General features: G+C 34.5%; 2 protein-coding genes across 2 annotated transcripts; both read right to left on the bottom strand.

Moving 5' to 3' along the window:
* Positions 1-5,124: 5,124 nt before the first annotated feature.
* Positions 5,125-20,470, bottom strand: LOC131952968 (uncharacterized). The gene is made up of 19 exons (XM_059315930.1): positions 20,430-20,470; positions 19,344-19,407; positions 18,561-18,774; positions 18,071-18,235; positions 17,519-17,614; positions 17,168-17,226; positions 16,733-16,837; positions 14,982-15,166; positions 13,783-13,931; positions 13,277-13,390; positions 12,303-12,486; positions 11,064-11,142; positions 10,359-10,415; positions 9,459-9,525; positions 8,874-8,974; positions 8,118-8,249; positions 7,516-7,617; positions 5,701-5,788; positions 5,125-5,239 (listed from the first exon to the last, which is right to left on the bottom strand). Exons 1-19 carry the CDS (start codon positions 20,430-20,432, stop codon positions 5,125-5,127), a joined length of 2,079 nt encoding a protein of 692 aa, XP_059171913.1. The 5' UTR covers positions 20,433-20,470.
* A 495-nt stretch (positions 20,471-20,965) lies between these two features.
* On the bottom strand, positions 20,966-24,685 carry LOC131952963 (CD209 antigen-like protein E). Its single transcript, XM_059315915.1, has 3 exons — positions 24,508-24,685; positions 21,857-22,039; positions 20,966-21,093 (listed from the first exon to the last, which is right to left on the bottom strand). Exons 1-3 carry the CDS (start codon positions 24,683-24,685, stop codon positions 20,966-20,968), a joined length of 489 nt encoding a protein of 162 aa, XP_059171898.1.
* Between the last annotated feature and the right edge of the window lie 1,029 nt (positions 24,686-25,714).

The raw sequence follows: 25,714 nt of genomic DNA, 5'->3' as shown, positions 1-25,714 counted from the left end.
GGTTGACAACCGCAGCTGTACTAAAACTGTTTGCAGTCCTTCATTTCCCCTCCCCCCGCCTGTTAGTTCACCCCCCCCCCCCCCAAAAAAAAATGCCTTGCATTATTCCCTGACAAATTACCCCATGTCAATCACCCTCCGCCAAGGGGCGGAATTTCAACTTCGACCCCTTGCTTCCATTTGTATTAATAGTTACTCATGTTTCTGGAAAAATCGCCCCCCCCCCCTTTAGATGGAAACGTTTAAGGCGCTTCTTAAAAGTTACAAGATAGGACTAGTTATTTGAATAGATACAAAATGTATTCTAAAGATATGTATCTTTTTAATTAAAATATTGCTGCTATTCTGGTTTAAATTTATATCCCTGAATTTGAAAGGAATTATAATATTTTTTTTTTAAAAAGTGTATGGGTTTATTTTTTAAAAATTCGCCAGTCAGGACGGAGACAGAAGAGTAAATCCCTGAATTGTATAGCTTTTTATTTATTTCTCAACGGGGTTAAAATAGCGAAGGCTTTTAAAATATATATATATCTTTATAAAAGTATATTTTTTGTTTAATTAATTTGTTTATTAAATTATATGTAAACCGTAACCATTTTTAAAATGCACACACTATAAAACGTGTTGCAGTATAAGTGAATATGCAGTGACGAAATATGAGAGTAAAATGAGTTACTTTGAGATAAGGATCCTTGCTGGATTTACTTCCCCTTTCTCTGTTAAGTCCCTTTGCTTAAGTGGGGAGAAGTTTAAAATAGATAAAGGTTTGTTAACTTAGTCGTGGGGATTAAGTGGGTCATTGACATTATGTGCTGTGTGATAGACGTGTGTGTTTGTGTGGTGGGTTAATATGACTGTGTGGATTGTAGTGTAGGGGAGTTATGTGGTTGTGTGTTTCAGTAACGTGTTTGTGTGGGTCGTAGTGTGTTGGATCAATGTGGTTCTGTGATTTGTAGTATGGGTTGGTTTGGTTGTGTGGGCTTTAGTGTTGGGTAAATGTGGTTTGTAGTATGGGATGATGGGGTTGTGTGGGCTTTAGTGTTGGGTAAATGTGGTTTGTAGTATGGGATGGTGTGGTTGTGTGGGCTTTTGTGTTGGGTAAATGTGGTTTGTAGTATGGGATGGTGGGGTTGTGTGGCCTTTAGTGTTGGGTAAATGTGGTTTGTAGTATGGGATGGTGTGGTTGTGTGGGCTTTTGTGTTGGGTAAATGTGGTTTGTAGTATGGGATGGTGGGGTTGTGTGGCCTTTAGTGTTGGGTAAATGTGGTTTGTAGTATGGGATGGTGTGGTTGTGTGGGCTTTAGTGTTGGGTAAATGTGGTTTGTAGTATGGGATGGTGGGGTTGTGTGGGCTTTAGTGTTGGGTAAATGTGGTTTGTAGTATGGGATGGTGTGGTTGTGTGAGCTTTAGTGTTGGGTAAATGTGGTTTGTAGTATGGGATGGTGGGGTTGTGTGGGCTTTAGCATGTTGGGTAAATGTGGTTTGTAGTATGGGATGGTGTGGTTGTGTGGGCTTTTGTGTTGGGTAAATGTGGTTTGTAGTATGGGATGGTGGGGTTGTGTGGGCTTTAGCATGTTGGGTAAATGTGGTTTGTAGTATGGGATGGTTTGGTTGTGTGGGCTTTAGTATGTTAGATAAATGTGGTTTGTAGCATGGCAGAGGCCTAGCGATGGGGGGGGGGGGGCAGGGGGGTACAAATGTTCCCGGGCGCCAACCTTAGGGGGCGCCAAAATGGTTTGTAAAAACAAATTAAAATTTCATTTTAGCTGCATGTTTGCATTATTAATAGTTTGAGGGGGGGGGGGGGGCGGCGCAAATTGAAAGTTTTCGGGGGGGGGGGGGGTGCAAATCGAAACTTTGAGGGGTGAGGGGTGCAAATTCAAAATTTGCTCCGGGGGGGGGGGGGGGTGGACGTCAAATTGAAAGTTTGTCCCCGGGCGCCAGGGTAGGGTCGCTACGCCTCTGTAGCATGGATAGTGTGACTATGTGGGCTTTAATGTGTTGGGTAAATGTGGTTTGTAGCATGGAATAGTTTGGTTGTGTGGGCTTTAGTGTGTTGGGTAAATGTGGTTTGTAGCATGGAATAGTTTGGTTGTGTGGGCTTTAGTGTGTTGGGTAAATGTGGTTTGTAGCATGGAATAGTTTGGCTATGTGGGCTTTAGTGTGTCGGGTAAATGTGGTTTGTAGCATGGATAGTTTGGCTATGTGGGCTTTAGTGTGTTGGGTAAATGTGGTTTGTAGCATGGATAGTTTGGCTATGTGGGCTTTAGTGTGTCGGGTAAATGTGGTTTGTAGCATGGATAGTGTGGCTATGTGGGCTTTAGTGTGTTGGGTAAATGTGGTTTGTAGCATGGATAGTGTGGCTATGTATGCTTATTCCAGAGAATTAGTGATCACCGGGCCCAGTGGTAAACTATCTGTTTTGCGCCCCCCCCCCCCCATACCGTTTATAAATAGTTTTTTTTTTAAGCGGTTGTTTTGGTGTAATAAAATTTTACATATTTTGTTAGCTACCCCTCTGGTGTAGTGTAATGGGTTCATGTAGCTGTGTGGATGTGTGGTTTGTAGTGTAGTGGGGTAATGTTGATGTGCATTCCCGTCGTGTGGTGTTGTGGGCTTTAATCTACTGGGTTATTGTGACTGCGTGGTTTGTAGTGTAATAGGGTTAAGTGGATGTGTGGGCAATAGTGTGGTGGATTAGTGTAGCTATGGGGCTTGTAGTATGATGTATAAATGTGGATGTGTCGATTGCAATGTAGTTGGTTAGTGTGGATGTGTGGCTTGTAGTGTGATGTGCAAATGTGGCTGTGTCGATTGAAATGTAGTTGGTTAGTGTGGATGTGTGGCTTGTAGTGTGATGTGTAAATGTGGCTGTGTCGATTGCAATGTAGTTGGTTAGTGTGGATGTGTGGCTTGTAGTGTGATGTGTAGTGTAAATGTGGCTGTGTCGATTGCAATGTAGTTGATTAGTGTGGATGTGTGGCTTGTAGTGTGATGTGCAGTGTAAATGTGGCTGTGTCGATTGCAATGTAGTTGATTAGTGTGGATGTGTGGCTTGTAGTGTGATGTGCAGTGTAAGTGTGGCTGTGTCGATTGCAATGTAGTTGATTAGTGTGGATGTGTGGCTTGTAGTGTGATGTGTAGTGTAAATGCGGCTGTGTCGATTGCAATGTAGTTGATTAGTGTGGATGTGTGGCTTGTAGTGTGATGTGTAAATGTGGCTGTGGAAGCTTTAGTAAAGTTGTGTTCTGTACCCGGCTTGGTCCATTGTGTTGTACGTTTTTGTAACTGTGCAAGTTGATGGTGTTGTAGACAGCTGTTGTACAGAAATTCGGTAACATAGGTATACTTTTACTTAAAAAACAAGTATCCAGTACGTTTCTAATATTTCAAAAGTACAATTAACTCTCTTTTGGTTAAATAAATTTAACGAAATTCTTTGTATATCTTTTTAAGGTAATTCTAATAACATGCTAAAGTAAGGAGCGTGCCTTAGATATATGTTTGCATTATATTTTCTGTAATAAAAAGAGTTTAGTTAATCTAAGCAGATAGACTACACATACATTGTATGCAAGACAATGTATAGGTATTGTATTTATTAGTTTTATGAAGTACGACTTCGACCTTCCTCATTGTGGTTGATTTGCATGCATTCTTATTCGTATATGTATTACAAGCAAAAGGGTAACAACCACAATATAACGAGTGAAGTACTTTAAAAAAAAACAGTTGCTTTTCCTAATTACACATCGTGAATTTTATAATTACAAGTAACATTTAAAATAAAATAGTATTCATTCTATTTCCACAAAGGAATTTCATTAATTTTCTAATTAATTAAACCAATTTTGTGATTTAAAAAAAAATAAAAAAAGTAAAATGTTTTTAAAATTGTACTTAAAATTGTGTTTACAATTATTATTATTATTATTATTATAATTATTACGAGCCGACCCGCTGCGTATCATACGCCGCTATTTAGTTGTTGTTTTTTTCTACTTTTCAGTAATTTATAATTTGTGAATTCGACAGTACCAATGCTTCCACTGAAAAGATTTGCTTAAAAACACTAAACCCCCTCCCCCCCCCACGTGAAAGCAGCCTCCTCTTAGTTACCTCCTCTAAGTTTAAAATAGTTTCAAACTCAATTATCTGCCCCTAATAGCCGTCACCAAACCCGTCTCTATGATTGTAAAATGTAAACAGAGTGAACACCGCTCACCAGATCATGTGGGGGTGGGGTGGGGGTGGTAGTGATAGTGATAGAGAGGAAGAGAGGGGACTGCAATACGCGCTTGCAGCTTGTTTTCTAACTGATCCCAGAAGAGAATTATATATATAGATTATTATTATTATTATTATTATTATTATTATTATTATTATTATTATTATTATTATTATTATTATTATTATTATTGTTTAGATATGTTCGTGGGGGGAGGCTGGGGGGGGGGGGTGCGGGATTACAAATTAGTCATTAGAATCTTTCAATATTGACTCAGCATTCACGGAACTATATTATCGAACCTAGCCAAGGTAGCCATTATTCTGCTTTTAACATTGTATTTTACGGGCTTTACTGTGTTAAGTTGCAAAATTGTATGAGTAGTGTCAATACATTTATGTTACTATCTTGGTTCTGGTGTGGTGCATCTCTTCAAAGAGTATTGTTGTGTAAGGATTCAGTTGAGAAACTTTCCTCATATAAGTAAAATTGCAAACACAAATGCTGTTAATACATAGTAAGCATTTATTTATATTTATAAAGTTAATAATCTATTGCACGTGTATCATGTATTTTTTTTTCTTTTCCTAAACGTGTACATACGACTCAACAAGGCTAAACTGCTCTATAAAATCTGATTCTCAAGTGAAGAAACTACAGCATATTATAAAAGTTGTCCTAGACAACAGTGCTCTATTGAAACAAACCACTTCTAATTAAATAATTTGCACTAAATAAAATAAATCGACAAATCATGAGTTAATTTATACATATATATATATATATATATATATATATATATATATATATATATATATATATATATATATATATATATATATATATATATATATATATATATAATTCCATATATTGTAAATTTCGGTTTTATTTTAAACTTTAGTATCGAAGATGTGTGTAGTCAGTGTGTATTCTTTAGAAGATTGACGTTTCACTACAACAACATCAGGATGAACAGGGGGAGCTGACTCTAAGTCACTAATAACACTGAAATAAACAAACGTACAATATATTATTTATGATTATAATATATGCATAATAATATGTCAATATAGTTATATATAATATATATATATATATATATATATATATATATATTTATATATATATATATATTTGTGTGTGTGTGTGCGTGTGTGTTTGTGTCATTGTGTGTATGAATATGTGTGATTTCATTAAAAAAAATACATGTACAAATGATCTCAGACAATCTATTAGGAAATCATATTTACACTAAACAAGCAAATGTTTCTAAACACCCATGGAATTTTTCAAAGATCTTCTCAGGATATTTGATGCATTTGGTTAAAGTAATTAGTGTTATATCATAAAATTTCACAAATTAAAAAGTATTTTTAGCAATATTTGAGTCATGAGCAACTAATAAGTTAAGCTTGTATATTTAATCACGAATCAAGATAATCCAGTCGTTAGCAGTAAAATCTTACCTTGTGCAGAAAACGAACACGCACATCCAAATGAATATAACGATGATCACCATGTAGAAGACCAGAATCAGAGGCATCGTATATGTTGCTGTTGTATAGAAAAAAAGTTTATTGCTGCTAATATTCAATATCCGCCACCAACACTAGCACACACATACACACACGCACAAGGAAATTAAATATATATATATATATATATATATATATATATATATATATATATATATATATATATATATATATATATATATATATATATATATAATAGACCCTATATATCACCTCTACTGATAGGTAAGCAAGGTGATTTTAATTCATAAGAATGGTATGTAATTAAGTGTGGGCAGTGTTTCTTCCAGGCATCTCTTACAAAGAATCTAACGCCCCCCTCGCCCCCGGAACGAAATTGAATTTCTATAGAAAATAGACAATTTTAATAGTGTCCGCCCCCAAGAAATGTTATCCCCCCTCCCCCCACCCCCTGGAAATTTCAAGTGCCCCCCCCCCCAACTGAAAAAAAAGTCTGGAAAAAACATTGTGTGCGGGTGTACAGAGTTATGCGTGGGTGTATATATTTATGTGTTGATGCGTGTAGTAATATGTTTGTATACAGTGATATGTGAGTTTAAGTAGCCATTTGTTTATGCATGTCTTTATGAGTGGGTGTTTAAGTGTGGATATATGTTATTGTCTTATCAAGTTTGTACGTCGAAATATGTGTGAGTGTAAGTAGTTATGTGTGTATTTCGTATTATGGGAAAGTGTCTAGATGTGTGTTAATGTATATAGTTATATGTGAGTGTGTATTTCGTATTATGGGAAAGTGTCTAGATGTGAGTTGATGTATATAGTTATGTGTGAGTGTGTATTTCGTATTATGGGCAGTTGTCTAGATGTGTGTTGATGTATATAGTTATGTGTGAGTGTGTATTTCGTATTATGGGAAAGTGTCTAGATGTGTGTTGATGTATATAGTTATGTGTGAGTGTGAAAAGTAAAATGTAAGTGTATTTATGTGTGAGTGTATCTAGTTATGTGTGTTTGTGTAAAATGAAGTGTGTGTGTATGTGTGTCTAATTAAAAGTGGGTGTGTAAAATGAAGTGTGTGTGTGTATTTGTGTGAGTGTGTCTAATTATGAGTTGGTGTGTAAAATGAAGTGTGTGTGTGTTTATGTGTGAGTGTATCTAGTTAATGAGTGGTTGCGGAAAACGTAGTGTGGGTGGTGTGTGTGCGTGTATTTATGTGTGAGTGTGTCTAATTATGAGTAGTTGTGTAAAATGAAGTGTGTATTTATTGTGCGAAAGTGTCTAGTTATCAGTTGGTGTACAAAATGAAGTGTGTGTGTTTATGTGTGAGTGTGTCTATTTATGTGTAAGTGTGTCTTATTATGAGTGGTTGTGTAAAATGAAGTGTGTGTGTGTGTTTATGTGTCAGTGTGTCTATTTATGTGTGAGTGTGTCTATTTATTTGTGAATGTGTCTATTTGTGTGTGAGTGTGTCTATTTATGTGGGAGTGTATCTATTTATATGTGAGTGTGTATATTTATGTGTGAGTGTGTCTATTTATATGTGAGTGTGTCTATTTGTGTGAGTGTGTCTACTTATTTGTGAGTGCGTCTATTTGTGTGAGTGTGTTCATTTATATGTGAGTGTTTCTGTTTATGTGTGAGTGTGAGTGTGTCTCTTTATGTGTGAGTGTGTTCATTTATATGTGAGTGTTTCTATTTATATGTGAGTGTGACTATTTATGTGTGTTTCTGTGTGTATATTTATGTGTGAGTGTGTCTATCTATTTGTGAGCTATATGTACTCACGACCAGGACACATCCCTGTACGTCTTTCAATACAGTCCTGACCTTTGCATTTTTCTGAGCACGACTCTCTACAATCATGACCGTATGTCATACTGGGACATGCTGTTAAAAATACACACACACACATTTACAGATACATAATAATTACAACCTCTCTTTCTTAGTGGTTTAGAGATTTAAATATTATATCCTTGTTTGTATACGCTTACAAACGATTATTTGTATAGGCCAGTTTATGAGTATTAAATTATAAATTGCATATTAATATAGGCTTTCGCGTGTTCTACTAGTGGGACACAATGTAATAATTTCAATGTTTAAGTGAATTTATATATATATATATATATATATATATATATATATATATATATATATATATATATATATATATACAGTTTTTTTTCGGAAGAGAGGGTTGACACCATGAGTTTCCGCACCGAGTGACACCCGACCTCGCGACGCTACTGCCCAGTACGAAGGAGAGGTGTGGTTGCGTCACTACGTTCCACAAGGGGCCGAATGAATGATAATGATGATGACTGTCAATACAATGTGTGTGGGTTTTCCAATAAAGTTATCTATACATGTTTGCCTTAACTTACGTATATAGCATCTGTCCCCTGTCCATCCCGGTCTGCAATTCTCACAGGTACCGTTCAGCCTGTCACAGCCATTGAGACATGTTGGACATCGTTTATCGCATTTTGGTCCGTAGAATGAGCCACTACATTTGACTAAACATATTGGGAGGTAATGGAATATTACACACATGTAAGAGTTATCAGTGTATTTGAAATTTAATATTTTAATGGTAAGATTTTAAAAATTGGTAATTTAATTATTTTTTTTTTTTTTTTTTTTTTTCAAAATGAAGAATAATCTTCGAATTTACTGAAATAAGTTGATTATTCAATGCATAAGTACGATCAAGATAATGAGACTGCATTATTATTAGTGCAAGTTATAAGGTTATAAGTATGTAGGTTGTAGATTTTATCCACTCGTATTCCTTCAAAGTATATAGTGCCTGAGAAGAAGGTTTAGTTGTGGTGTGGTGTGGTGTGGTATGGTGCTGTGTGGTATGATTTAGTATGGTGTTGGAGTTAGACTATTTTAAATATGTTCTAAACGTATGCAGGAAATGATTAATTTCTAAACTTTGATTAGTTTTATGAGTTTAAGGAAGAGGAAACAATAGATTAGTTCAAGAAAACGATGTTTGCAATCCGTGTTTCTTCCGAATGTGATTTAAAAATTGACTAAAACTTTACAATGTTATCCGAGTAAATTTCTATGTTGCACTACACTCTCTCTGTTATTCAATGTGAACTGAAACAAATACAAAAACGAAATGGTACCACGAAAATCTTCCCCAGGGCATGACGTGTTTTTTATTTCCAGTCCGTACCCCTTGCAGTTCATCCCTTCAAACTGTGGAGTCCATCTCTCACACTTTCTCCTGTCGGGAGTCACGTTTATTGGATGTATTCAAATAATAAGCCAAAATTAGAAATTGTGTTTAAAAGTTTAACATTTAAGACAATGTTAATGAAGGGAGTTTTCATGACTCTCGCATTACAGCCGACATCTGGTACTTAAGACTAATATTGTTAGCGACCCAATGCACTTCAGTGTTACAAATAAGTAACACGATATATATATATATATATATATATATATATATATATATATATATATATATATATAAATATATATATATATATAAATATATATATATATATATATATATATATATATAAATATATATATATATATATATATATATATATATATATATATATATATATATATATATATATATATATATATATATATATATATATATATATTTAAATATATATATCTTACATGCGAGTGTAGAATGTTTGCGTAAGAGTGTAATAATACACATTTGTCTAGATGTAGCAATCAGCTAATCTTACTTGCGAGTGTGGAATTTAATTTCACCGTCACAGGTCCATTCATCCCAAAATCCCCAACCGCCGTCAACTGATACATGGAATAAAGTAAAATAAACATTTGATTTGACCCAATTAAAGCTACATCCATCCGCATTAGGTACAATGTTTTACGATTTTTTTTCCGGTTGAGTGGGGGGGGGGGGGTGGCACTTGAAACCCAAATAAGAACAAAACTAATATAAATTAAGATAATTAGTGAATATGTATAACGTACCTCACAAGAGAGCTTGACTACTAATTCGTAAGTCTCGAGTTCGAATCCGGGTTCAAGTCAATAGACAGTCTCTGAGTGTACCCAGCTCTAATGGGTACCTAACTCATGTTATGGAAAGTAAAGGGGGCTGTTCGCAGTGCTGACTGTAATATTTCTTCATATGCCGAGGTCACAGAACAAGAGAACTCCACTTCACTTGCCCCGTAGACCGTTAGGTTGGGTAGGGGGTCTTTACTTTTTGTTCATATTTACCCGTGTTTTTATTTTTAAAAAGTATTGATAATAAATTGTAGCTTTTCACGTGTAATTATATATATATATATATATATATATATATATATATATATATATATATATATATATATATATATATATATATATTTAAAAGCATAATAAACTGAGTGATGTTAAACCTAGGTCTGTGATGTTGAACGCAAGGTCAGAGATGTTGAAACCTAAGTCAGTGATGTTGAAACCTAGGTCAGTAATGTTGATACCTAGGTCAGTGATGTTGATACATAGGTCAGTGATGTTGAAACCTAGGTCACAGATGTTGAAACCTAGGTCAGTGATGTTGATATCTAGGTCAGTGATGTTGCTACCTAGCAGAGTGATGTTTAAACCTAGAATATCTAACTTGAACTTACTTGCTGGGCCTCTCTGCAAATCATCCCCATAGGACAAATCGTTTTCGTTATAAACCCCTAGAAGATATGTACACATTTAAAAGTATGAAGTTTAAATGTATGTTGATCGTTGAAAATGTATATATAAATATGTATATATATATATATATATATATATATATATATATATATATATATATATATATATATATATATATATATATATATATATATACATTATATAAACATCTGACTGTAAAATAACATTATGTTATGCCATACTATAATCATCATTTAACGTTCGTGCCCAAGACACACGGGTCAGATGAAGCATGGTTCATATTTTTTAATTACTTCGGCGTACGATCCTATAGTGTGGTCAGTAATACGCCCAGTCGCTTTTGTTTCACTAATGTAAGTCAGGTACCCAACGGAGCTGAGTGAACTCAGGGACACCCCACACACTGAAGACCGGGATACAAACACAAGACTTTCCGGTAGGCAGTAGTGAGCTCTACCAATCGACCACAACGGTCGGCCATGTAACGTGCTATAGACTAGTAGTGGCCATCGTAGAACCAAATCTTGAATCGGTGCTTACTAAAAAAATTAATTAATAAAAAAATAATTAATGAATCAAAATTTTAACATGTTTGTTCATTTCATTGTCTAGACACTCAGGTGTCGTAAGTTGAATCTTCAAACTGGTCAGGTAATTTGGCTCACCCGGATCATCTTCATCCACCAGACCATCACAGTCATTATCTAGTAGATCCCCAGGCTTAAAGGCAGTACGCTGACAAGACTACAAACAAAAGAAATCTATATATATAATTCTCTTCTGGGAGCCGTTAGAAAACAAGCTGCAAGCGCCTCCTTGCAGTCCCCTCTCTTTCTCTCTATCACTATCACTACCACCCCCCACCCCACCCCCACATTGTCTGTGGTCACGCTAAATGTTTACAAAGCTAAATGTTTACAAAGCTAAATGTTTACAAAGCTAAATGTTTACAAAGCTAAATGTTTACATAATCGTAGAGCCGTAGAGCTGGGTTTCTATTAGGGGCAGATAGTTTAGTTCGATTTTAAACTTACAGGAGGTAACTAAGAAATAACTAAGAGGAGGCTGCATTCACGGGGGGGGGGGGGGGGGATGTAGGGTCGGGATTGGGGGAAGGGGGGGGGTTAGTGTTTTAAAGCAAATATTTTCAGTGGCAGCATTGGTACTGTCGAATTCACAAATTATGAACACTTATTAGAAAACAACTAAATAGCGGCGTATGATACGCTGCGGGTCGGCTCGTTTACTTTATTATGTCTACAGTCTAAAATTTCATTTTTTTTAAATAATTGAATATCATTTTATTAAAGCTAAAAATAATTACAAAATGGCAATTTATTCTGATGATATAAAGAAAATAATGATCTTCATAATTTTGGCATATATAAATCAGTTCAATGTTTATTTAGTAATGCTGATATTACCTGATATTACTTTACTCAATATACACCTACATTTTTACTTTGTGTTTTAACTAGTATAAATAATTATCCATGAAAGTAATTTCGTCTTCTTCTTGGTTCTTATTTTTAGTGTTGGAAACGTTTCCTTCCAATCTAATTAAGTATTGCCTTTTAACTTTCATATGCGGCATATGTCGTTGACTCCGATTTCAGCCTGCTTTTCTTTTTGGTATTGCTTCCATAGCCTTTGTCCAACCATGAACAAACCACAAGGAAGCAATTGTTTGATTTTGGTGTTGCTGTCCTCAGCTAACGAGCCTCATCTGAGCAACGGTTCAAACTCAAGACTTTTCGGTTTAGCAGCTATGAGCTTTACCGACTCGACCCCCAACGGAAGTAATGATACCTTTAAACTAACCAAAATGTTAATCGTCGTATTCACGATGTCTGTTACTAACTTAATCTAGTATCTAATTAACAAAGATCTGCAGATGTACGTACGTCAGAATATTTGAGAGTTGTAGGTTTGTATCCACCATGCTGCAGTAGAGCCCCTCTACCAGAATACGCCAACAGGTAGAGACCGTACTGATAAAATCTACGTGAGTAGGAATAATGCGGCCCAGCTGAGACTCTCAGAGCCAACACCTGATAATCTGTTCCGTTGACATCTGCTATGTCGGCACTAGGATCCGGTTACATAATATTTAAACAGATGGATAACTTACATAATTTTTTGTATAAATAACTTCCAAAACGTTATGACAAATATGTGCACACTATTTACAAAATGTTGGTACACCTAACTTACAAACATATAAAAGATATGTCCACTTTTTTATAATAATGACTGCACATTAATTATTGTTTAACAGCTTAATAAACGTTATCAGAAAAGGGAGAGAGATCGGAATAAACTTAATATCACACAATAATAAAATGTAAATATAACTTTTTCAGTTACCCCCCCCCCCCCCCAGTAATTGATATTGTGAAATCTGGGGGGGGGGGGTGGAGGGTAACACTTAGAATGATATTAGCTCCAATACTTTCCCCACAACACGTATTTCATACTACCGTCTTATGTGTGCGCGTTTGTGACCTATAACGCTCTATTTTAAAAATCATGTCACCTATTGAATTGCATACAATGTTGCTGACCGAATGTTTTGTCTTGAATATAACACATTTAACCGAACATATATTTTGTTTTAGTGAGATTGAACTGACAGTGTGTACGCCGGATGGGCCGTCGTTAAAGGCACCATAACAAACGGTAACAGTATATGATAAATTAGTTAGTCACAAGTCAAACATACCTCATAATAAAAGAAACATATACATAAAACGCGTATTGTTTGAGACAACCATATGGGATAGACGAAAACAAGACATACTCTTTTAAAGCATGTATGTATTTTAATGATTTATACATAGATTTATACAATTATCAAGCGTTAATACTTGTTTCTCACCTAAATAATGTAATATTTTTGTCATCAAGAAATATGTCAGATACTTTATCTTTTTTTGACACTACAATAATGAAAGCGGAGGCCCTAGAGGTCGGGTGGTACGGAAATGGAACGCTGAAATAAATAAAAATGCAATTTTTTTTTTAATAACAACATAAGAAATATAAGTTATTGAAAATAATCGTAAAATAATATCAAAGAATCTTTTTTTTTAAATATAGAGATACATTGGGCATTTGAATTAAAGTTCATGGTTATTGACATCGGTATATGAAGGGAGGTGTGGTTAACACTTTACCCAGCCGCCTTTATTTTTCCTAATATGGGCGTGGTACCCATCAGAGCTGGGTTGACTCAGGGGCGTTATGCTTACTTGGACTAGGATTTAAACCCCAGACTTTGGGGTACACAGCCTAGAGCTCTACCGCTTTGGCCACGCCATCCCATAAGCTAACTATGTTATAGAGAAAACGGAAGTAATAATTAAAAAGACTTGTTTAACTAACCTGATCATGTAGGTGAAGTAGAACATGAATATAGGCATCATGGTACCTACAGACATAGCTGATTGGCAGTCCAGACCCTTAAAGATGTAGAAACACATAAATAACTGATCTGACTTGATATGCAAGGGTTTGTCCTTCTCTAACTTGATCTAAAGTGGAAGAAAGTCAGAATAGGTTTAGGAGTCCAAAACCAAACGAATGTCTTGTAATTGGTCATTTGATGGAAGAATGCTGTTGCAGAAAAAAGACTAGCATGTTGAAATGTAATAATTAATTGTGTTGAAGTAAATGTATTCCTAAATAACAATTATTTTTATTTAGGAACAAAAAAATAAAAAGAGGAAGATGTTTATCGTATATCAATTGATATTTAAATAATTTCGTCATAAATGATGCAGCGCTCGGGTGCGTTAAAAGAAACGCATTTGTTTTTGGTATTTTTTTTGTTGCAATAAAATTATTGAAAACCGAAAGTTAAATAATGTAAAAGAAAAGCAGGATTATATTCGAGTCAAAGGGACGGGCACATGACAGGTTATATTGAATACGAATTAGAAGCCCTTCAAAATAACAATTTGTTACGTAGAAGAAGAAGCCAGTTAAACGACACTGACTTGCGATACATTGTAAACAAGTTAAAGTGTTTGACAAATGAAAAACTGGCAACAAACAAAACGATGGTCACAAGAGTTCAGACGTGTTTTAAGCATCAGGAGAAGCGCGGAATTTAGCAGAGTTTAAACAGGACAGGAGATAATGTTCTAACAAATATTCGAGTCTACCGATCAATAGCTGTAGTTCTATACATAAAGAGATACTTACTGCGCTAGGCGTCATAACCATCTTTATTAATCTTAAACTTGATATTTATTATGTGCATGGGTATCAACCCAAATTCCCCATATTTTAATTAAGTTTTAATCACACCTTTCTTTTCCTATATTGGTATATCGGTCAAGAAATTAGATGTCAAATTCCCCTAATTTTAATCCCACTTTTCATTCCCTATACTGGTATATTGGTCAAGAAAGTAGATGTCAAATTCCTCTAATTTTAATCACTCTTTTCATTCCCTATATTGGTATATCGCTCGAGAAATTAGATTTCGAATTCCCCTAATTTTAATCCCACCTTACTTCCCCTACCTTGGTATATCTGTCAAGAAAGTAGATGTCGAATTTCGCTAATTTTAATCCCACCTTTTTTTGCCCAAGGTTACTCTCAAAGTAGATGTCGAATTTTCCGACTACCGAAACGGTTGTTGTGCCGAATATCGGTATGATACTGACTTCATCCTCCAAGGTAGAAGATGCCGGATACATTCGGCCGAGTATACTAAACACAATGTATTCGTTGCCATCTTTCATCGTAGGATGAACACTCTCTGTAACGGACAAAGTACACAATAACCTCAATTTCAGTTCAGTTTATAAAAAAAAAATTACATAAGATATCGAAAGCTTAAGAAAAACCTCAACACTTGATAAAATGATTCATTCGCATTTAATAGGGTAGGTCTATAGAAGGGTAACCAAAAAAAAATGATAACTAATTTCAGGTTTATTTCAGGTAATTTTATCAGGATCAGGATTGAGCGTGTCTTAAAATTGCCGGGTGTGGAAGGGAGTTAACACTGGTTAAAGTATATATTTCATAATTTCTAAATCTAATGTATGCTGAACGGGACGTGGATACAAGGAGGTGAAATTGCTCAAGGGTGGTTTGAATTCTGCTTCCCCTCCCTACCACCTAGAGAGATTCCTTAAATCAGGGGTCTCCAAACTACGGCCCGCGGGCCGAATGCGGCCCGCGAGGTCCTCTTATCCGGCCCGCGGAGATCTTTTTGTCCACGGAAAAAACGTTTGTTGGTAATGGCTGAGGAACTTTGCCCAGAAAATCAAAGACATGCCTGGAAGAAACTGGCCCCCGAACTGAAAATTGATAGTTAATGCGGCCCTCGGACTGAAAAGTTTGGAGACCCCTGCCTTAAATAAACAACGTTGAATGCCTCACCGCCATCCATTGTTTACTTTATATATATATATATATATATATATATATATATATATATATATATATATATATATATATATATATATATATATATATATATATATATATATATATATATATATATATGAATTTGGGGCTGGGTCTTCTCGCTCGAGCAGTTCTTGCATTCCTGGCGGGCTTATGAGGATAAGACACGAAGAAGAACTGAATGACTTCATTTGATGTCGATTCCACGATTTTGGTAACACTTGTTGAAAGGGGGGCGTTTGAAGGCAATTATTCCTAATAAACTTACAACATGTGATTTGATTTCCGGAGAACTTCTAACTGTATGCCATTTTAATGGATGATGCAATTGATATATCAGACGGATATACGTTTTTAAATTATAATATTAGACTGAAAAATGGATCTCTTGTTTTTCCAGAAAGTTATATTGGGCAAGTGAAGTAGAGTTGTTTCTGTGACCTCGGCATATGAAGAGTTAAGTCGGTTAGCTCTATGCCCAGCCGCCTTTACTTTCGCTAACGTCAGAGTCGGGTGGACTCAGGGACGGTCTACAGACTTTCTACCGCTAGGCCACTTCGTCCCCGTACGCTGTTAGTTTAAAGCAGGGGTCTCCAAACTTTTCAGTCCGAGGGCCGCATTAACTATCCAATTAATTTCAGTTCGGGGGCCAGTTTCTTCAAGGCATGTCTTTGATTTTTCTGGACAAAATTCCTCAGCCATCACCAACAAACTGTTTTTCCGTGGACAAAAAGATCTCCGTGGGCCGGATGAGAGGACCTCGCGGGCTGCATCCGGCCCGCGGGCCGTAGTTTGGAGACCCCTGTTTTAAAGAGTGGGCTTTGGTCGGGAGAGTGACGGGTTACAAAGTCAGTGCATGATTATCCTGCAGCTGTGGTTAGTATTCAGATAACCATCAACCTAACCTTACCTAATAGATGATATTCAATTTCTCTCTCGTTGCATTCGTCTTCAAAAATAATTTCACATGTTGCAAGGATGACACCTATTGCGTAGTAACCATATACGTAGAAAACTGGGGAGAAAAATGGGAAATTATCATGGTGGTTAAACGTTATTCGAAAGATCATTTTCTCAAATTATATAAACATGACATTCGTTATTGTTACTAAATTAAAATATAATTGCATTTATAAATGTCTATTAATAGGAATCAAATATATATCATTCGGATGGTGTGGTTGTCACACTACCCCTACTATACCGAGGTCTTTGATACAGACTAACTCTACTTTATTCGCTCCAAGTGTTTTGGGTACGTACGGGAAATGATGATAATGCATATAGCATTAGAAGCATTACGATTTCAATACTTGGAAAAAACTTAATAATTATTTTAAAATACCTTCAGATTCCAATTTGTCCTTATCTCCACAATAGCTGGTGTCAACGATAAATTCTTCCCTAGAAAATACAACATATTAAAAAAAAATGTTTTTCAAATGTGGTCAGCGTTTTATATGTTGAGTAATTAAATGCAATATAGAGTAATTTAGCGGATATAACGAATAAAATAAGATAATCCAAGAAAGGATAAAAAAACATGTCATTCTGTAAATATTACAACGTCTGCATTATTTTGTTTTTGAAAAATCTTGCATGGAAGACGTAAGGATATGCAGTTCATACAATATCGAGGTGATTTCTGTAAGCGTAAGCCTTATTGTAAAACGTTAAAGGAAACACACATTTTTACCTTGCTAGCCAAAAATAGCTGCTGCCCAAAGGGCTATCCACTGTAATCTTGTTGTAATCTTCCGTGGACATGATAATCAATTGCCGTATGTGTGTGCTAGACACACCAGAGAATGAAGATACGAGACAATAGTTTACATACAATTTAGCCTATAGCAGTGTTACCGGGACTTTTGTTCCGTGTAGCCGGTAATACTACTAAAAGTTCAAAGATAATATCAACTAGTACATGTTGTCAAATTGACATTTGACTTCGTGAACTAGAGGAAAGAATAGTATCTACTTCGACAAATAGAGCGTTCAAAAACCGTGTTAAAAATTTGAATAGATAGGCTATGTAAGGTTATAAAACCTCAAAATATGTCAAACGTTCGTTTTATATTTTAGCACGATTACAATAGATCCAAAAAATACCGTGTACTATAAAGTAGGGGGATGAAAAACTGCAAAAGCTTTCAAAATCTAATTACATTTTGAACACATTTACACTACTTTCTCTATAGGCTACTCCATACGCGTGAAAGTAAAGTAGATTCAAGTAAACATATTCTACCTTAGACCGTGCACATCGTATTCTACTTTTAGCATATCCACCGGCAAGGCCAACATGGAATCGAACCAGTACCCGGTCACTTTGTCCACCAATACCATGGTTACGCTGAACGTCATATGCGTGGGACGACTTGTAAATACAAGGGACGTATACAACTCACCCACACTAGAAAATCGTAATTGATTGTATATATATATATATATATATATATATATATATATATATATATATATATATATATATATATATATATATATATATATATATAAAATATTATATATATTATATATTATATATATATATATATATATATATATATATATATATATATATATATATATATATATATAATTAACGTTTCGGACATAAAATATAATTAGTTGTAATCATATTTTTATCACCTTTAAAATTTAGTATTGATATTTTAATTACTGCAGTTTAATATTTAATGATTAAAATGTTTTAAAACAGAATCGGTGCCTTAACTCACTTGTCCGATTCCAAGTTATCAAGAGAATATAAGCCGAGCTGGAATTTCTTCATTAAAATAGGTGTTATCAAAACACGAAATGGTCTGTCGTAATTCTTTGTTTTTAGCGTCACGTCTACATGGAAAGATTCGTGGGAGAATGTTGCCAGATAAAACTGTTTGACGGACTGGGTGTAGCAAGGCACTCCCAAGATGAAGTAGTTCGATACGGCAGCTGGGAAGTGATGGGACACTTTTTTAAAAATTTAATTTACATAGTTCTCTAGACAATTTCTAAACATGGATTTGTGGTTTTTCTATTAGTAAATAGACGAGACTCTTTAATGGAACATTTTGTTTGATTCAGTTTACATAGTGCTATAGAGAATTTCTAAATATGGATATGTGGTTTTTCTATAAGTGTAATATACGAATAAAGTAATAAATTCACGATATTATTTCACAATGTTTGTTTTATTTCATAAATGTACAGGGTGTAAATATTATGTTTACTAAACTTTGGGTTAAAAATGAAATAAAAATCTGTTGTTTTGTTTTTTGTTTTTTGTTTAGTTTTTTTTGTGAACCATGACGATGCAGGCGGATAACATACACTATACACAAATGTCAATGATACCTTAAAAGTAAAGTTTGAAAAAGCCTCGGATTGTGTATTTGCTTTATGGTTATGTGGTATAATCTCGTACATACAAAGTGCGTCAAAGCAACTGCTATGTGTAACGTAATCACATCAGAAATATAATATGCTTACAAATTATGGATATATTATGATTGATACCATACCTCCCTGTGTATCGAAGACTAGACAGAGTATGGATGCCAAAAATAGACTCTTGTTGAAAGCGCACTGAAACCAGTACATAACAAAATGCGTTTGATTTTTTTTTGGTTTAGAGAACTAACATAAGTTATTATAGTATATAGTGTATGTGTCTGTGTGTATATCCAATTAAAAATGGTCTTTATGTAATATTTTTACACTGATTAGTTTTTAAGACATTATATTAAAACGTAAAATTTTTAAATAACTCTTCGGTTGAGGTCTCTAATAATAAAAGGCTTGAAAAGCTGGTCCTGAATGTTTGATGACAGCAAGCATATTTTTTTCAACCAAAATTGAATACTTTTTGTAATAAGTACAAAATGAATTCCTGTTTTATTAATGCCAGAAATAGTCCAAAAAATTGCTAGTAATATAATAGTAATTTAGCATACACTTTTATTTTTAATTCGGATTAGTAAAGTAAAGTTGTGGTGGTAGGGGGGTGTTATATTCTAGGGCACTATTGTGTATTTTATTATGAAAAATAATTGTTCTGACTTTCAGTGTTTTATTCTGCCACGCTATTTTGGTTGACTTGAAGGATACGGTGATTGTTTTTAAATATTTTAATTGATAGAAAAATTATAAACGGCTATTCAACGGCTTATATTCAATAAAAGATATGTACATTTGTGGAATCGATGGTTCCCAAACAGCTTTAAAAAATGTAGCTCTAATTTTATCGCTTGACATCGCTAATTTTATCGCTCGACATATTTTGTTTTAAAGATTTATTATTAAAATTTAGTATGATTACATAGACTTTTCAAGACTATTGGACTTAAAATGTAACCTAAGTCTTATCCATTGAATTGCAATGAAACATAAATTGTTTCGCTGTACGTACATTCTGCTTTTTACTTAAACTAATTTTTTTATAAACTTTCTGAATTGCATTTTACAATCTTCATGGAATCTAGATGTCGACTAGATCTAATCTATGTTTTATATTTAATTATAATTTACGTTATTTATAGATCTAATTATCTGTTTCGAAAGATAAAAATGCATTCCTATAAAAACTATAGTAATAAAATAAAACCTACCATTTTAAAAACTACAGTCTCACAAAATGAAAACAAAATGTTCACACAATGTTGTTGTTTTTGTGTGCGTTTTATTTGAAAACTAAATGGTGCGCACCATGATCAAACATTATACTGAAATATCTTCGAGATTGCAATAATGAAAAAAAAAATATTCCACATAAAAAAAGTATTTTAACATTAACGTATACGAAGTATAAAGTAAGTATTGTAATTGTGCAAAAAAAAAAGAATAAAAGAATCGAGATTTTTACAAATCTATACGTTTTAAAATCGATACAAAGTGTGCTATCAGGTATTTTATACACAACGACACTTGAAATCGTGAAAATAGAAATATATTCAATAATGTTTAAGGACATAATTTTAGTACATTGTATATTCTAAATAAATCATGTTAGACATTTATAATTAAAAGCTAGATGTGTTTTCTTTCACAGATGTATATTTTCTTTAAAATCAAGTTGTTTCAATTTGCAATTTTGTAATTTATTTTTAAAAGCAAGTTATTTAGATTAGCCACACATAATTTTTATTTAAAAGCCAGTTGGGTTGATCTCGCAGATGTATTTTCTGGAATTGTTACAGAATATGTCGTTCAGGGGGTAGTAGGCACTATTTAGTTGCACACAATCCTCGTCGCCTCCTCTGTCATCTGGTAAACCTATCATGGGAGATAAATCCAGTATTCAATCAACATCATAGTGTTATTGGGTAGTATTGGAAATTAGATATGTATTTTTATCATTATAATGGATGTTATAACTGGTAACATAATAAAGCATTTACATAACTTTTGAATATTCAAAAGTAAATATTTTCCCCAAACTTTTTGAAAAACTGGACAATTTTTATTGCGTACTGTGCTGTCAACAGAAAACCTATCATAGTAAATAAATCCAGTAGTGTTCTTGTGCAGCATTTGAAGTAATATATTTATATCTAAACATAATAATATATGTTTGTAATTGGTAAAATAACGTATTTAATTAACGTTATAATGCAGTTTTAAAAATAAATAAAAAAATTTGAAAATAAAATTTTGGATTGTGTTGTCAACACTCAAAAATATAGAAGAAAAATTATATACCCCTTAAGCATCATAGAGTTCTTGAGTAATTTCCAAAAGAAATTATGTTTCTACAAATATTAATATTGTATTTTATAACGGGTAAAATCTAGTATTTATTATTTTTCATAATGTATTTTAATGTATTTTTAAAATTAAGAAAATTTATAAAATCCCAATAATTTTGAAGTAGATACATTTTAATTTTGGATTATGTAGACAGTTAAATAATATTTCATAGTGTCTTGCAAGACATTTTCGACCTCTGATTTGTATCATTTTTTCTTCATCTTGAACTAACGGACAAGTTTATTTATTTTTAATTAGATGGAAAAGGCTTACAAAAAAAAATTAGTACCTGGCTTAAAAATCACAGTTTTCCAGGAATCGACGAGAGTTGTCCCATCATCCCACATGAGTTCACCTTCCTTGACCATATCATTTAGACCAATCCAAGTGTCAACTTGTGTGTTATTGTAGATGTTTAGAAGTATGTTATACTTCTCCTGTATCTTGAAGGTGTACAGCTGGGCTCCCTTGGCTAATGCAAACCAATGCAACACATGTGGGAAAAAAGATATCATATTTCAAATATATTAAAGACAATATAATAACGATTCATTAAAAAAGATTGTGTAGGTAATCTAATCATTCCAGCAGAGGCGTAACGAGGGTAGAGGGGGGTGGGGGACTGGACATATGTCCCCAGGCGCCGACCTTAAGGGGGCGCCAAAATGGTTTGAAAAACAAATTGAAAGTTTGAGGGGGGTGTGTACATCAAAGTTCGAGGGGAGGGGGTGCAAATAGAAAGTTTGAGGGGGGGGGGGTTCAAATCGAAAGTTTGAGGGGGGGGGGGGGGGGGTGCAAATCGAAAGTGTGAGGGGGTGGTGCAAATCGAAAGTTTATCCCAGGGCTCCGGGAAGGGTCGCTACGCCTCTGCATTCCATCCGCTAAAACAATTAACTAAATACGTCAAATTTGAAAGATTTGTAAGCATTTTTATTCCCCCCCCCCCCCAGTACTGTAACTGAACACATTTATTTCTAATAACACTTAACTTTCTTCTTAGTTTCATTTAATCACCAACTAGGATAGGCGGTATCGATATGCCTTTAAACTATCAAGGAACGTAATCGTATATACAGAACAGAAGAATGTCTAATTCTTACCGGTCGACACCATGCAAATAATGGGGCTAATCATGTGTACTCAGTATGTCAATAAAATATACAAGATCATTTTAAAAAATACCAAAATCATAGCACATTGGTTGAGAACTCGACTGATATACTGAATGTTCCATGTTTGAGTACCTGATTCTCGTTAGTTGGGAGGAGGAAGGGGTGTAGATATCCATTAAGGTTTAAAAACTCAAAAAAAAAACCAGTCTACAAAACCACTTCCGAAATAAAAATCAGTTTGAAGTCTACTAGCTAAACGGCGCCTAATATGATGACCTATTCGATGAGCGATTTGTGCGTACACACAGTAAAACACATGTGCATACATGCAAACTAACAACATAAACCTTTGCAATTATCATCGGCTGATATATAGTTGGCCCTTGTTGTCGGGTAGTACAGACACACACTGATGCATCCGTTGGTGTAGTTGGTAAAGTTGGCTTTTGTGTTATTTTGGCGTGCACACACATAAACACACTTACATACACACAAACACACAACACAAACCTCTACAATTTTCTTGAGCTGAAGTATAGTTGGCCCTGGTTGTCGAGTACCACAAACACACACTGATGCCTCCGTTGGTGTAGATGGTAAAGTTGACTGTTTTGTTATTTTGGCGTACACACAGAGAAACACACATACACACACACACACACAAACACACAAACACACAACACAAACCTCTACAATTTTCTTGAGCTGATGTGTAGTTGGCCCTGGTTGTCGAGTACCACAAACACACACTGATGCCTCCGTTGGTGTAGATGGTAAAGTTGGCTGTTGTGTTATTTTGGCGTACACACAGAGAAACACACATACATACACACAAGCACAAACCTCTACAATTTTCTTGAGCTGAAGTATAGTTGGCCCTGGTTGTCGAGTACCACAAACACACACTGATGCCTCCGTTGGTGTAGATGGTAAAGTTGGCTGTTGTGTTACATAGCGAACCGGAAGGGTATTGATATGATTGGTTGGTGGTTACGGTGCTGGCGTCAGGGACTAACCATGACCCTGTACGTTAAATGAAGGAACCAATTGCGTTATTTTAGAAAGTTTGAACCTTGTTTTGTTTTTTAAACAATTTATAAGTTCATGTTTTTAACCAACCTTTTATCTATTTAATACAAAAATATATTCGTTTTTGAAACAGCAGGATGGATAGGCTACATGTTAACAACAATTTAAATCATCAATTAATTTTGATTAGAAACTTATGTTAAAGATTATAATGCTTGAAATTTTTTAAATAATTCAACAACAAACCTTAACATTAGTAAAGGTATCCAATAGATACTAAAGTGACCCACGCTTTTCTTTATAGTTATTTAAATAGTAGTCTATAATTTATTATATACTTTTTAGTGCATTATTACATAAAAGCTTGTTATTAAAACGTTTTTTATGAATTTTTTTTCAGTACTTTACATGTTTTATTTACAATAGAGTTAGTTACATGACTGAAAACCATTGCGCGCCTACTGAAAGTGATGGCGCGCCTACTGAAGGTGATGGCGCAGCTACGTGATGACGCGTGTGATGTGGTTGGATAGACATGCCTATTGATTCGGTCCAAATTTTAATTAATTCATAAAAAATTATTAGGCATCCAATTAAGTCAAATTTAATTTCAGATTGCATTGTCTTCATGTCTTGACCCACGTGCCAAATATGAATCGTATTGGTCAAGTAGAGGTGTCCGAATTTTCACTCCAGCGTTTCGATCTAGACAGACAGACTGACGACAGATGAAGCGAGTTAAATAAAACCTTGTAAAAAGTGTATTCTATGGTAAATGCATATCTGTTGAATGGCTTACCCAGTCGACAAGATTGATTCTGCTTGCTATAGCTGTAGCTAAAGCACGTGTCAGATCTATGGCTGCAGTCAGCAGCACAAGCTAGCGATGAGGAGCGGTAGAGCAGTTGGTCAGCTGTGTACAACATTCTCACGTTGGTCCGGCGGTCTAGCGAAAACAGGCTGCTCTTTGTTGTCATGGTAACAGCCAAACAACCTGTTTGTAGAGGTTGTAGAAGTTTTTAAAAAAATGCAATATGTTTTGTTAGATCGTTTTAATTACATGCTGCCGCGACTTATACATATTGTCTGTGATGAGATATGACTCAATAGGTTTTCCCGGTGTGTTTTTTTTTGTTATTTTTTTTATAACTTTTTCGTATACAAAGTATAGAGGAAGTATTGTAATCATAAAAACAAATTAAGGTTTTGAAATTCTGTACGAATTCTGTGTGTATCTAGTGTGTGCATGTGTGTGTGTGTGTGTGTGTGTTTGTGTGTGTAATTATCTGTGTCTGTAAACGCGATAACTTGAGTACCGTTACAGCTAGATTTTATGACATTTCATATATCAGTATTATATCAAATTTGTAGTTCTATTTAAACTTATAGGCCATTTCCGGTAAACGGAAGTTGAACTTATTCTCCTTTCAATTTTTCAAAAGCTTATAACTTCAGTACTGTTTCAGATAAATAAAATCAAATTTCACATATAAGTATACGATCTAATTCTCTGCCTTCCGTCAAATGTTGAGTAATTTCCGTTGACCGGAATAGTAATGTACTCTATTTCCGATTTCTCAAAAAATGCATGGAAATTTATATAGTACTAATAATATTCCGCACTATTTTACACTTATTGTTTGCCATTCACTTGGTGCGCAATTATTTTTTCTACGAGATTCTATTTTTTAATTAAGTAATTTAAAAATGGATTTAAAATTATGTCTATATCCCGAGTTGTCATCCCCCGTTGTGTTATATAAGAATATTCGAGAAAGTTTAGGGGAGACCACTCCCGGTTTATTACTATTCTTATACAGCAAATAAAGGAGGTATTAAAATCGTTCACAAAAATTACATTAATTTTGACAATATCCAACGTTTTACACCTAAGTACTTCATCAAATACGGGTTATAGATGGCTTATTTTAATCAGACAGAATTTCAAAATCCAGTTTTATCAAAATCTCCGTATTGTTCGCGTCATCAAGTCGGAAAACCTTAAT

Source organism: Physella acuta, unplaced genomic scaffold, assembly GCF_028476545.2.
Source record: "Physella acuta isolate Inbredline_101_S28 unplaced genomic scaffold, ASM2847654v3 ptg000074l, whole genome shotgun sequence".
Lineage (NCBI taxonomy): Eukaryota > Metazoa > Mollusca > Gastropoda > Physidae > Physella > Physella acuta.
The sequence above is the reverse complement of the archived record's forward strand: the minus strand, read 5'-3'. Positions and strand labels throughout refer to the sequence as shown.